This window comes from Elaeis guineensis, chromosome 3 (assembly GCF_000442705.2).
Source record: "Elaeis guineensis isolate ETL-2024a chromosome 3, EG11, whole genome shotgun sequence".
Taxonomy (NCBI): Eukaryota; Viridiplantae; Streptophyta; class Magnoliopsida; order Arecales; family Arecaceae; genus Elaeis; species Elaeis guineensis.
This window is the reverse complement of record NC_025995.2, coordinates 96,727,714-96,742,993: the sequence shown is the minus strand read 5'-3', so window position 1 is coordinate 96,742,993 and position 15,280 is coordinate 96,727,714. Positions and strand designations below refer to the sequence as shown.

The 15,280-nt window shown below is 42.2% G+C and overlaps 1 protein-coding gene across 2 annotated transcripts in view; it reads right to left on the bottom strand.

Moving 5' to 3' along the window:
- Window positions 1-4,053: 4,053 nt before the first annotated feature.
- The window catches only part of LOC105041676 (4-alpha-glucanotransferase DPE1, chloroplastic/amyloplastic), a 51,336-nt gene continuing 40,109 nt past the window's right edge, over window positions 4,054-15,280 (bottom strand). Inside the window, exons 14-16 of one of the 2 annotated variants that reach the window (XM_073254057.1) lie at window positions 4,773-4,817; window positions 4,532-4,681; window positions 4,054-4,248 (exon numbers count right to left, since the gene is read on the bottom strand). In XM_073254057.1, coding sequence (XP_073110158.1) covers window positions 4,144-4,248; window positions 4,532-4,681; window positions 4,773-4,817 — 300 coding nt within the window. In that variant the 3' untranslated portion in view covers window positions 4,054-4,143. The remainder of the gene's footprint in view (window positions 4,249-4,531; window positions 4,682-4,772; window positions 4,818-15,280) is intronic. The other variant, XM_073254056.1, reaches the window with a different exon arrangement.

The window sequence follows — 15,280 nt, the reverse complement described above, 5'->3', positions numbered from 1 at the left end:
CTGAATTATCTAGTTGAGATATTTGTTACTTACTGGACTGTCTAGCTCATTACCTTTCTTTCTATTTTTCAGATTCAGATAATTAATTTCGAGCGTGGGAAGAAATATTGGGACAGAGCTTTTAGAGGCGAGATTTAGCATTGTCAACTTCATTGAACTTAGATCTATTATTTTATTTTTAGTAAAATTTTATCGGATGTAAGATATTTATTTTAATTACTTGAATTAAAGTTGAATAATAATTATTTGAATTTATTCCGCTGTGATGCATTGATATCGTGATGAGATGCCTTGCATGCTTATGGAGAGAGTTCTTCATAAGTATGCGGTGGTTGCTGCGACCTCCTGCTCGCGATCTCGCACCGGGGGCGTGACAATTAATATGGTATCAGAGCATAAGTGGATAAATTATGACACATAGAATTTGACATAGTATGAGTGTAGGTGGGTAAACATTAGGAATATTGGGACGTTAAAGTATGAGCATCATAATAAATCTATCCTAACAAATAGATAAATGAACCTAATAAGGTTTTACTACTACAAGGTTATCATGCCTCCCCGTAGAATGACAAGAACTACTCAAGGAATTGTAAGAGAGACATCACAACCACGGGATGGTAGCACTCCCCATCTGATCAGTGGCACCCCTCAGGAGGAGGGAGTCGTAGATCCTAATGGGAGTACTTCGAGAGCACGTCAAGAACCAGATATGGCTCAGTTAATGCAAACCCTAATCAGAATGGTACAAGCACAACAACAAATACAGCAGCAAATGCTTGAACAACAGCAGATACAATGAGATACACAACAACATCAGCATCCACCACCACAACATGGAGAGCAACCAGTACAACGGAACAACATTTCAGAATTTAAAAAGCTTGCTCCTCCAGCTTTCAAGGGGACTACTGAACCTTTGGAAGCTGATAACTGGATAATGGAGATGGAGAAGGCCTTCGCTATCCAAGAGTGTCTTGATGAAGAAAAGATTCGATATGCAGCTTATTTACTACAAGGAGAAGCATACAACTGGTGTCAGCGACTACAGTGCAAGCATGAACAAGACGGCGAAATACTTACCTGGGAAAGATTTCGGATTGCATTCTACGATCAATATTTTTCTCGGAGTATAAGGATCCAGAAAGAGCAAGAGTTTATTTATTTGAAGCAAAAGGATATGAGTGTGACTGAATATGAAGCAAAATTTACAGAGTTAGCAAAATTTGCTCCGAGATTAGTGGATGGTGAGCAAGAACGTGTTCACAAGTTTGAGATGGGACTGAGAACTGAGATTCGAAAATAAGTGGTTCCATATGAATTGACAACTTATGCAGATGTGGTAAACAAAGCACTGATAATTGAAAGGGAAGTCAATGAAGAACGCATGGAAAGGGAAAGAAAGCAAAGGAAGAGAGCAAAATCAAATGATATACAAGGGCAGAATAATAAAAATATCAAAAGATCAGCTAAGGGAGCAATAGAAAATAAGACTCAACAAATTGATGGTGAGCCATGCTCCAGATGTGGCAAAAATCATGCAGACAAGGATTGCTATTGGAATACAGATGCTTGTTTCAAATGTGGTCAGATGGATCATAAAATTGCTAGCTGCCCGCTAAATACTGAAAATCAAGTTGGCCAAAGAACTTATGAAGGACAACATAAGGGTGGTGGACAGATTTCTAAAATCCAGAGAAGAGTTTATGCACTTACTCAACAGAATCCACAGGCTTCCAATACAATGGTGACAGGTATGAAAAATTTTGAGGATGAAATTTCTTTTTAGGGGTGAAGAATGTCATAGCCCAAGCCCAAGCCTAGATTAACAGACCCAAGCCCATTCAAAAAAAAAAAAAAAGAAATTTTGGAGCCAGCACGTGCTAGGCTGCGGGCAGAGAGTTTGGAATTGAAAGAATTCATGGAATTCTTCTCCCAATCAAATCCAAAAATCATCTAGGAAACCTGATTGAAATCGAATTGAAACTTTTCCTAGTTAAGGTCTATTTAAAGACCTCAATCTTAACAGTTGTTTCTCACAAAAATCACTGATTAATCACTAGTTCTTCCCTTCTTTCGTCTTATATTGCCGACAGATTAATCTTCTTGTGACCGTCGAAAATTGAGTCAAACCAAATCCAAATTAGGTAAAATCTCTTCTATTTTATTCTGTAAATCTTTTAGAGGTTTTTATCTTGGATTTTACTGAGTTTTCTAGTGAAAAATCCCTTCAAAAATCCTTGTTTTTCGAATCCCCTGTTTTTATCTTTATTCTTGATTTGCCGTCACCGTGGGCCGCTGCCGGTCTCCGGACCTGACCGTTCGACGTCACCGGGGACTACCCCACCGGTCGGAGGGGTGGTCGGCTAGGGGGAGGCCTCTTAGTTCGAGAACAAGAGGGAGGAAGACCTCCCTGTTCCGTGAAAAAAGAAGAGGAACAGAGTTCCCTCTCCCGTGGAAGAAGAAAAAAAAGAAAAGAAAAGAAAAGAAAAAGAAGAAAAAGAAGAAAAAAAGAGAAAAGAAAAGAAAAAGAAGAAAAAGAGAAAAAGAAAAGAAAAGAAAAGAAAAAGAAAAAAAAAAGAAAAAAAAAGAGAAAAGAAAAGAAAAGAAAAATAATAAAAATAAAATATATATATATACATATATATATATAAATAAATAAATAAATAAATAAATAAATTTAAAAAAATGAGAGAGAGAGTTTCTCTCTCTTCTTTCAGTCTGAACCCTTACTTCCTCTCTTTGGAATTGGACTTTCTCTCTCTACTTTCTCTCTCTAAAATTTTCTCTATCTAGATTGTTTCTCTCTCTTGATGGATTTCTCTCTCTCTAAAGTTATTCCTCTAAGATTAGCATAGTGGAAGGCTTCATTTGATGATTTTGATCGAGTTTAGGGAAGAGTCTAATTTTAAGTGAGGTCTTGATTTGGGATTTGTTTAAATTAAATTTTGAAATAAAAATTAATATAAAAATATAATTTTGGATAACAGGTACTGAAGAATCTCCTAGAAGTTAGTCGATCTATTCATTCAGTACTCCGTGAAAGATAAGTAATGAATCATCTTCTCGAGATATTTCATATTTATTTTGAAAATAAATAATTATTTTCTGAAATTATGCATGATTTATGAAATTATGTTTTGAAAGAAAAGTACTTTTGAAATATTATGGTACGTCGATTTATGCACATATTCAGTGAAAAATTATGATATATTATGATACAAAGTATTTTGATACAGATCGGATTTATGCTCTCAGTCTATCTATGTTTCAGTGGGCCCCGCCAATGGAAATTATACGTTGGTACTCCGTGGACCCTGCCAGTGGGAGTTGTGCGCTGGTGTTTGTGGACCCTGTCAGTGGGGGTTGTGCGCTGGTATTCTGTAGACCCCGCCAATGGGGGTTAAACGTTGGTCATAGTCAAGGCTGTTGAGTTACGAGTGTTTTGAATCTAATCGGATTTATGATTATATTATATGTGAATATTTGAAAATATTTGATTTTTATATAAATCAGCATGAAATATACTCTTATGTTTATTTGCAACATTATTTTTGAAAATTATATAATATCTGAATTATCTAGTTGAGATATTTGTTACTTACTGGGCTGTCTAGCTCATTACCTTTCTTTCTATTTTTTAGATTCAGATAATTAATTTCGAGCGTGGAAAAAAATATTGGGACAGAGCTTTTAGAGGCGAGATTTAGCATTATCAACTTCATTGAACTTAGATCTATTGTTTTATTTTTAGTAAAATTTTATCGGATGTAAGATATTTTTTCAATTACTTGAATTAAAATTAAATAATAATTATTTAAATTTATTCCGCTGTGATGCATTGATATCATGATGAGATGCCTTGCATGCTTATGGAGAGAGTTCTTCATAAGTATGCGGCGGTTGCCGCGACCTCCTGCTCGCGATCTCGGACCGGGGGCGTGACAGGCGATTTGGCGGAAAGAAGCAGAACATCTCTTTGTATTGTCCCGGAGGACAAATGTTATTTGATACTTTGACACACCTTATGCATTCAAGTGGTATAAAATCGATAGAAAACTATCAAAAGACTCAAAACTGGTGGATTATAGAAACAGGTGCCCAAGGTTCAGTAGCTACGACCAAGCTTTGATGACCATAGCTTCATAACCTGTTGTACAATGCCAACTGGTCCCTCAATTTCTCTGCTTCAGGCTTTAGGCCATCGAAACTGACCGAGCTCGGTATCCTCCATCTCCAGTTGCCTAACTGTGAAGAGGAATGAATATCAACGATATCTCCTATATTTGCAGATGTATGGTGATATCTTAATTATTAATTTTAAGTGCAGGCCTCTAATATGCAATCAGCAAACTGTTCTTGGTTTTTGTAGTTGAACTGTAGCTTATGATTGATGGCTGAATGACTCTAAAAGAATTAATAAATGTTTCCTGGTTCAAGACAACGATCAGAGGAGACTCATTGACTCAAAGAAATGTTTAGCATCAATCTACATTCTATTCCAACAAGAACTGAATGGTAGGTGACTGACCTGTGTTGCTGGAACGTTCATCCGAGCAGAGCTTCCCAGACCAAGGATGTCTTGCATGGGTATGATAGCAGTAGGGGCAACCGAAGAGATTGCAGCATGAATTAATGCCCATGAGATGGTTTCATTGGCGATCCAGATGTAAGTTTGGACCTGTGCGAAGAAATCATTTTATTGATGTGACAAGTATGAGCATTTGAGTCCTACGATAGTGATATTAAACAGAGGCACCAGAAATACTCACATTACACTTCTCTTCCTCCTCCAAATTTTCCCACCAACCGAGAATCTGTAACATGCAAGTTATCGAGCAATTACTTAAAGGAGCCAAAACAAATTGACTAAACTTTTGGTATTTCAATAAGAATATGAATGGCTATCTCAGAATCTGATTAATATCGGCAATGAGACCCAATGGCTGTACATAAATGGAAAAGCGAGTGCACATGATGGATTTTCACCATGTCATCATCATGGGTTCCGGTGTATACGACTTGATCTTGCTCATGATTAAGAGGCAAGTGAGGGTTGTCTGAGCCACTTCCAAAAGCTGGCCACAAAAAGATATGGGTCAAAAAAAGAAAGAAGAAAATCAGATTAATGCCATTTAAGAACATATTGATAATTTAGGGCCTGTTTGGTATTGTTGTTGCTTTTTTGCTTTTGTTCCCCTAGACGTGAAATACAAATCAAAATTGATGTTTGGAGATAGCATTGACATCTGTTGTGGCTTGTTTCTGATTAACGTCGAAAAATTGAGAAGCGCAGTGTTGGAGCAATCTGTAAAAAAATTCAGACCGGAGGATTGTGCTCTGGCGAGGACCTTCCGATGCTCAAATCAGAACGCACAAATAGAGAAGCAAAGTTTTAGCTCTCTGAGATGAATTACTTATCTGGATCTTTGGGGTTTGAGTATTTATAGAGGAGACGGCTGTGTAACCATTTTTGATAGACAAGCTGGCCAAATCTGGTGCAGTTATTTGGTTGTGATTCTCAGTATCAGGTGGTTACATCTGAAAGATTCTCAAAATCAGGTGGTTACACTTAGATAGTATTGACTGCTATGGTTAGATAGTATTGATAGTTATGGGCAGTTGGCGCCTGCCTTTTGAATTTGAGCCCGATCAATCTGCTTCTGAGGAGAGATCAGAGAGTGTAGCATGTCAACTAGGAGTTAGGACGGATAGTTTTCTGACCAAAGCTCGATTAGGTGGATTGATCCAAAAGACTAGCCGATCCATAGTTACTATACTGATCAGAAATTATTCCGATATGCAAGTCGTGTAAGGATCGGATGCGACTGGAGATTGATCAACTGATTCTCCGACTAATAGTTGGACCAAATACATGCCGACCAAGGGTCGGATGAGTCATAATCAATTATGCAACTATATTGCTTAAGGTGTGCAATCCGACAGCTCTTTTAGATCAGAAGTCAAGTCAAGAACATGCCGACGAGAAGTCGGACAGAATAGCCTCCGATCAGAGGTTGGAACAGATATTTATCGATCAGAGGTCGAGTAAATCACAATAACTAGGCCGCTTGGGAGGTGCTGATATGGATCCGATGGGTCATAATGGGCTTGAATCTTCATATATCATCGATCCATTCCAAATCACTCCTAACAGATACCATCCTACTCTTTAGTTCGAGCTCTGGTCGGACTATGGGAGTACTTATCTTGGCATTCTGAATGGTCAGGGATGTGAAGAACTCTTTTTAAACTAAATATCTGCATGTTAGGATTTGATACCTCGAGATTCAGCCCACATTGAGCCCACAGCGAGGTTCGCGGCGAAAAACGAAGTCCAACGAGATCAAGATCACCTGAATCAGAGCTCGGATGGAGGAGATACGAACTTTTGAAGTCGGCACGAGAATCGAGGCGGCGGAGGACCGCCGGCGACCAGCGGCGGGCGGCAGACGCGCGACCTAGGCCCAGGCCCACGCAGGACGCGCGACCCAGGTCCGCGCGGGACGCGCGACCCAGGCCCGCGCGGAATGCGCGACCTAGGCCCGCGACCCTTTGCCCCGGTCCACCGTGGACCGGGCGATCCACGGCGGGGCCTGTGGACTGCGTGGGCATTTCCCACGCATTTTTCGCGGTCCACGGCACTATTTCGTGGACCGTAGCGCGATCCGACGGCCTAGGAGGCTCCCGGTCTTGATCCGACGGTCTGGGACGTGATTTGGGTTGATTAAGGAGTCCTAATCATGATCTAAGTCGTGATTAAGGTTATAAAAGGCCCTGTACACAGAGAACACGGGGTGTGGTTTGTTTTCTCGCCACCGTACGAACCCGAGAAGAGACAGAGGCGAGAGCGCTGTGAGAGGAGCAGGAGGCTCCTGGACAGCGGTCGCCAGGCTCTTCAGGGGTTCAGGGGATTCTCCAAGAGAGAGAGAGCTTTTGTGAGGGGAACTTCAGGTGAGAGAGAATTGGGTGTACAAGGGTTAAGGGTGAGGTCTCCTCTTGTAAAATTTTTTTTTCATAGTGAAGTTTGCATGCCCCGTGGAGGCGAGCCCTTTTGTGGCTGATCCACGTATTTTGATTGTTTTTCCTTTTGTTTTGTTTCTTCTTTCTTCCTGCTGCATCGCGTGGTACTGAAAGGATCTTGGGAGGTGGTGTCCTGGCCAGACATCCACCCAACAAGTGGTATCAGAGCAAGGTGGTACAAGGACGCAGATTGCAGTGGTGGTGAGCAAGACTGAAGATGGAGAAAACAGGAACAATCAAGATGGAGATCAACAAGTTTGATGGTAAGAGCAATTTCTCCTTGTGGCAGGCAAGGGTGAAGGACGTGCTCATCCAATAGGGGTTGATCGATGCTCTCTTGTGCGATGAGAAGCCGACCACCATGGAGGTGCAGGATTGGAAACCACTACAGATGCAGGCGGTGAGTACCATCCGCATGTACCTGGCGGATGAGGTGGTGATCCATGTGCTGAGCGAGACTTCCCCGACGGTACTGTGGTCGAAGCTCGAGGAGTTGTACATGGCGAAGTCTCTCACCAACACTCTTTTCCTCTGGAGGCAGTTTTACCAACTGCGGATGACTGAGGGACAGAGCGTGTAGGAGCATCTGAGCCACTTCCAGAAGATCCTCACCGACCTTCTCAGCGTTGGCGAGAACGTTGAGGAGAAGACCAAGGCACTGGTTTTGCTAGCGTCGCTTCCCCCTTCGTACGAGTCCTTGGTGACTGCTCTTCTAGTGGGGAAGAGCACTATCAAGATGGATGAGGTCACCGCGGCGATACTCCAGAATGAGGTTCTCAGGAGGGAGAACCCAGCTTCGAGCTCAGGTGGCGGTAGCTCAGCTTTGGTGGCTTCTAGAGGTACAGGAGGCGGTAGACGGAGCGACAGGAGATCGCAACGAGGGCGGTCTAAGTTCAGGAGGGACTTGAGCAAAACCAGGTGCTACCGGTGTGAAGAGTTGGGGCATCTAGCCAGAGATTGCCCTCAACTTAAAAATCGGACGGTGGCTGCTGTAGCGACGGCTGGCAGTGATTCAGATGGAGATGTCCTGGAGATATCTGACGAGGTATCTACTTCTTCCCAGCAGTGGATATTAGATTCTGCATGCCCCTATCATGTATGTTGCAGAGAGGAGCAGTTTGACTCCCTGGAGAACAGTGAGAGTACTGTATATCTGCCGGATGGATCGAGCTGTGCGATCAGAGGCATTGGGACGGTCAGCTGGAGGACACATGACGGTGCAGCGAGGAGATTGGGGGAGGTCCGATACATACCCGATTTCAGGCGGAATCTTATCTCACTTAGCAGACTGGATTTGAGAGGCTACAGGACGGTAACTGGTAGAGGAATTCTGAGGGTGTTACGCGGCGATAGGATTGTGCTGGAGGGGAAGAAGGGGAGCAGAGGACATTATTACCTGGCAGGGAGCCCAGTGCGAGGTGGAGCTTTGGGAGCCAGGTGGAGCCCAGAGCGAGGTGGAGCTCCAGGAGGTGGATCGGGCACGAGACAGGAGACTCGGGAGGACGAGAGGCGACGTCGCAAGGTGAGATTCCTATTGCCGCAAGATGATGCCCCGAGCAGGTCTCAGGTTAGGAGGAGCACAACATACGACGGAGATGGGATCGAACAGCCTGGCTCGACTCCCATGTTTGCCCATCCATGATCAGCAGGCGATTGCCCCAGGGCATGGGGGCGAGGAGATCCAGAAGCTCTCGGAGTTTGGAGGAGGCCGAATATCGAGTCGAGATGGAGATTGTTAGGATTTGATGCCTCAAGATTTAGTCCACATTGAGCCCACAACGAGGTTCGCGGCGAAAAACGGAGTCCAACGAGACCAAGATCACCTGAATCGGAGCTCGGATGGAGGAGATACGAGCTTTTGAAGTCGGCATGAGAATCGAGGCGGCGGAGGACCGTCGGCGACCGGCGGTGGGCGGCAGACGCGCGACCTAGGCCCAGGCCCACGCGGGACGCGCGACCCAGGCCTGCGCGGGACGCGCGACCCAGGTCCGCGCGAGACGCGCGACCCAGGCCCAGGCCCACGCGGGATGCGCGACCCAGGCCCGCGCGGGACGCGCGACCCAGGCCCGCGCGTTCCACCCTTTGCCCCGGTCCACCGTGGACCGAGCGGTCCACGGTGGGGCCTATGGACTGCGTGGGCATTTCCCACGCGTTTCTCGCGGTCCACGGTACTATTTCGTGGACCGGAGCGCGATCCGACGGCCCAGGAGGCTCCCGATCTTGATCCGACGGTCTGGGACGTGATTTGGGTTGATTAAGGAGTCCTAATCATGATCTAAGTCGTGATTAAGGTTATAAAAAGCCCTGTACACAGAGAACACGCGGTGTGGTTGGTTTTCTCGCCGCCGTACGAACCCGAGAAGAGAGAGAGGCGAGAGCGCTGTGAGAGAAGGAGCAGGAGGCTCCTGGACAGCGGTCGCCAGGCTCTTCAGGGGTTCAGGGGATTCTCCAAGAGAGAGAGAGCTTTTGTGAGGAAAACTTTAGGTGAGAGAGAATTGGGTGTACAAGGGTTGAGGGTGTGGTCTCCTCTTGTAAATTTTTTTTTTCATAGTGAAGTTTGCATGCCCCGTAGAGGCGAGCCCTTTTGTGGCTGATCCACGTATTTTGATTATTTTTCCTTTTATTTTGTTTCTTCTTTCTTCCTGCTGCATCGCGTGGTACTGAAAGGATCTTGGGAGGTGGTGTCCTGGCCAGACATCCACCCAACACTGCATATGATTTTTCAGACAAAAAGATTGTGGAACTAATGATGAAATTTTTAAAATTTACGCAAATACCATTCTTCTCTGCTAAGATGCATTAAATGTGGAGACCATCAATCAATTTTGAGCTAATGAAGGCTTGATGCGTAGTCCGTTTTAGAAATTCATACTGACTTGATGTTCTTCGAGAGACGTACATCTTTCTATTTAAAGAGTGACTTCCTTTATTTTATTTCTTCTTCTGTTGATTTTGGTAAAATCTTTTCTCTCTTTGCCATTTTTTTTACTCCAAAGCTCCCACAAACAGATTTTCTTCTTCCTCCATTGTGTGAAGAGCTCTCGAAAGATAGTTGATTTCTTTTGATTTCTTACTCAAAGGTAAGTCCCTCTTACATTCTTCTTGATTTTTTTCTTCCTTTTGTTTTTCCTTAAATTTTTGTTTCCATGGTGGGTTCCAAAAACTCTGTGAGCGAGAGCCCCATGCGAAAGAAAGTAAAGGATCCGAAAAGCTCTAGGTCTAAAATCAATCCTTTGATTGAACCTGGAGAGATCCAAACCGAGTTGATCTTGGGTGACTTGGAGTTGCTCCGAACCGAATACTCTATTCCAGACGAATTTCATCTTGAACTTCCTAATTTTGTTGCTCGAGTTCACAGTCCACCTCCAGGTCGATTAGTGGTATATGAGAAAAATCTTCGACCAAATCTTAGATTTTCTATTTTTTTCCTCATCTTTGAGCTTTTTAGGTTCTATGGGATTGTTTTCTGTGCTGTATCTCCAAACTCCTTTAAATACATTGTAGGATTTCTTGTTCTTTGCTCTCGGATAGGAGTCCGACTTTCAATTCATCTCTTTCGAGCTCTCTTCAAATTAAAGAAACACTCAGAGGAAAAGAAAGGGCTTAGGGATCTCCTGGACTGCAACACTCCACATCTGGATGAGCTTTTATCTGATGAATCTCTTTTCTCGACAGGACTTTCCTCTAGCAACCCCAGGAGTGAGTAGGATCGTTTATGCTTTCTTTTATATATATATATATATATATATATATATATATGTATGTATATATATATATGTATATATATATATGTATATATATATATATGTATGTATATATATATGTATATATATATATATGTATGTATATATATATATGTATATATATATATATGTGTATATATATATATACATATATATATATACATATATATATATATGTATATATATATATATATACATATATATATGTATGTATATATATATATATATACTAGCTCCTTAACCTGACGTTTGTTGAACAATTATAGAGATGGAACCCTCAGCAAAGGATATTGCGAAATTAAAAGCCTCTCTTCCATAAAAGAGGAAGACTTGGACTATCAGGATTGAGAGAAAGAAAAAATTTAAATCTGCCATGCTCAGCCAAGAGCCTGTCTCCACCAACCAAACATTTTCTTCCAAGGTCGAAATAATTTTGACGATATCTGCACCTACTCCGACCCCCGAGGAGGAATCATCAAGCAACCTTAGCCTTCCATGACCTCTGCTCGAGCTGAGTCTTCTAAGAAGATTGATGATGATGAGGCTCTTCCCAATGATATTTCGGAGGGTCTATTTTTTCAAGATTGGAAGGCAGTCTGAAAAACTATCGAGGACTCTGTAATTTCAGCAGAGTTGGAGCAGATGGATAGGATGAGCATTTTCAGTTTGAGAAAACTGTCTTTGACCATGGATCACCAGGTATAGCATTTATCTTGTCACCTTTTTTTTTTTAATCATCATACTTCCTCTGACTTAATCGATTTGAAATGCAGTTGCTCCATGTTCTTGTCAAATTATCAGACCGCTTGGCTTGGAAAACACAAGCATGAGAGGTCGAGAAAAAAATTGAGATGAACACTCAGATAGTTTGGGCAAAAATTAAAGAACTAGAGGCTGAGGCCAAGAATTTCCAAGGGACTCTCGGGCAAGTGGAGTCTGATCTTGACCTCGCCCTAGAGAGGGAGAAAGAGATAGAGAGAAGGATTGAGAAGTGCAACTACCAATGTAGATCCTTTCGAGCCTCCTTTGGACACAACTCTCCATAAGAAGGTCGGGGATTGAATGCTTGTACTTTTTGCCCCCTTCTCTCTTTTTTTTTTAATCTCTGTAAGAAATTTTTATTTAATGTAATGAAATTATGAGTTTTTTGAATTTACCGCTTTCAATTATTTGTATAGTTAGTGAATGATGCTTGCGATATCGGTCCGATAGCTGTTACTCCTTTACTGGCCACTCCTCTTCCTCCAGTGACGGTGGTTAAGATTAAAGCTCATATTAAGAGCGTGGAGAAGAAATTCAAATTTTTCAAAAGAAAGGCCGTCAATTGGGGGAAGAGACTGCGAGAGGCTTAAAAGAAACTTGATGAGGCTAAGAAAGAAGTCAGTGGACTTCAATAGGAGATTCGGCGAGGAGCTGTAGCATGCAGTGCCGAGAAGGCACGGTCGACCAAAGAGATGCGAAAGATATCCAATGCAGTAGAATAGCAGTCCCGGGGCATGGTGACGAAGTTGACCATATATCGTCATCAGCTTGACTCTGCTCATGGAGAAATCCATGCCTTGGAGTTCCTGATTAAGTGTAGAAAATTTGGATGGCGAGGTTTGAGCGGATATTGCAACTTCAAGATGAATTCCGTAGTGCCAGAGAAAAAATTTCAAAGTTGCAAAAGATGTTGAATGGCAAAAAGATCGTCACTGCTCTCAAGGATGTACAACAGTGAGGTACCCAGGTAACGGCTCCCATTGCCAACGTTGGCTCAAAAGAGCCTCTTCCAGTCTCCCATGACGAAAGATCTCGATCAGGAGAGTGGGAACTAGAAGGCCGATCTCCAACGGGAGGAGAAAGAGCTTCTTATTTCTGATCTCATGAGCAACTAATGGACAGTTCTCAATCAACGATCCACATGATTTTTGCTGTCAAGTGTCATTCCGACTACAGCTTTTATCGGAATATAATTTGAATTTTGTACCCATAATTTGATCTGTCTGAGCTGTCCGATTTTGACATAGACATAGAAGACGCTTTAATGTAGCTACACGAACAGTGAGGAAATACTGACATATTTCTCAAATTCATGATTTTCCACAGAGCACGGTGCATCAAAGATCTTGTGGCGGAGGAATTTTCGAGATCGACGAGATGCAACCAGCTGACGACGCCCCACCAGTCGAATAGCCAATTTTTTTTTTCTTCATTTTGTCTTTTCTTCATCTTGTAATGTTAGATAAAGAGTTGACTAGTATTCGAATAGAGTTATAACTTTTCCAACCATGCATTTATGTTTTTAACATCTCGAGACTGATCAAAGACTGAGTTCAAATATAAACCGATCAAAGGCTTTTAATATTTCGAGATCGATCAAAGGTCGAGTTCAAATATAAGCCAATCAAAGAATTTTAATATCTCGAGGTCGATCAAAGGCTTTTAACATCTCGAGACCGATCAAAGGTCGAGTACAAATATAAACCGATCAAAGACTTTTAATATCTCATGACCAATCAAAGGTCGGATTCAAATATAAGCCGATCAAAGGCTTTACTCTTACTTATATGTGAAAGTACAGATGTTGACAAATTGGAACGTTCATTTATGCATATACTTCTGCAAAATTATAATATCACTGATAATACATGTGGAGATTAGTTGAGTTCCACGGTCTTTGAAATGGAGTTCCATCAAGCTGTCTCAGTTTATAAGTTTCAGGATGTATCATCTCATCCGCCTGATATGAACTTTCTCAATTAGGTGATAGCTTTTTTCGCTCTATAGGTTGTGAGACTTCAGCACGCCATAGCACCAGATCATCAACTTGAAATTTTTTGGACTTGACTCGAAAATTATAGTATTTGTCCACCCTTTGTTGGTAGGATGTCATTCGCATGGCAGCTTGTTTCCTACTCTCCTCAATCAGATCAAGGTTGGTTTGCAACCATTCAAAGTTGATGTCCTCATTGTACTCCTTGACTCTGAAAGAAGAAAGTCCAATCTCAATCAGTATAACTGCTTTGATTCTAAATGCAAGATTGAATAGAGTTTCTCCGATCGAAATTCTCTGAGTTATTTGGTATGCCCATAACACATAATACAGCTCATCCACTTAGGATCCCCAAGTCCGATTAAGTCTAACCTTCATGCTTTGCAAGAGAGTCCTGTTTGTTACTTCAGCCTCCCTATTTACTTGTTGGTGTCCGACTGAAGTGAAGTGTTGTTCAATTCCAAAGTCTTCATAAAATTCTTGAAGCCAGGAGCCGCTGAACTACCTTCCATTATCAATTACTAATACCTTCGGGAGACCATAGCTGTAAATAATGAATTTTCAAATGAAGTCTTTAACCTTAGCCTCTATTATACAGGCTAGGGGCTTGACGTCCACCCACTTTGTGAAGTAATCAATGGCCATCAAGAGAAATTTGTGCTGACGTGTGGCTTGAGAAAAAGGACCTAGAATGTCCATTCTCCACTAAGCGAAAGGCCATAGAGTAGCGATAGGAATAAGGCGCACCATTGGTTGATGCTGAACGTTGAAAATCTTCTGACAGCGATCACACTTTCTGACAAAATCGAAGGCATCCTTTTGCATCGAAGGCCAATAATAGCTTTATCAGAGGATTTTGTAAGAAAAAGTCTTTGCACCCAAATGATTTTCACAAATTTCCTCGTGGACCTCTCTTAGTGCATAGTCTACTTCAGACGGTTGCAGATACCTCAGAAGCGGGAGAGAGAAGGATCATTTATACAACTTGGCATCATGAAGTACATAGCGGACAGCTTGCTCATGGATTTTTCAAGCTTTTCGGCTGTTAGGTGATAATTCGTCCGATTTGAGGTACTTCAGCAAGGGGTCAATCCAGTAAGGCTTTCTTCAATCTGTTGAATAGCAAGAGGTTCTTCCAAACTTGAGTTTTTCAATATCTTGATGTAAGTTTTTTTTAGAATTCGGATGGTACAGAGACTGCTAATTTTGACAACGCATCCATCCATGTATTTTATATCTGAGGTACCTATTAGATATCAAAGCTTAGAAAAGATGTGGTTAGTTCTTTTACCTTTTCGAGGTACCTCTTCATGTTTTTTCTTTCGAGCTTCATATTCATCCTTAACTTACCCCATTACCAGTTGAGAGTCACTGAAAACCTTTAAGTGTTTAGCTCTCACATCCTTTGCAAGTCTAAGCCCAGCAATTAAAGCCTCATACTCTGCTTCATTGTTAGTTGCTGAAAATTCAAACCGCAGAGCGTACTCTGCCACATCACCTTCCAGCCCAGTTAAGATGATCCTAGCTCCTGATCCCGATGAATTGGAAGATCCATCCACATGAAAAATTCACTAGTCTTTTGGATCAGAGTTTATATTTATTTGTTCCTTTAGCGCCATTGAGCTACCCTCTGCAGCCTCTGCGCCCTCCTCGTCAGGGATGGTGCACTCAAGGATGAAATCCGTTAAGACCTGAGTTTTAACTGAAGACCTTGGGTGGAACTTAATATCAAACTCAGAGAGTTGTCAGGCCCATTTTG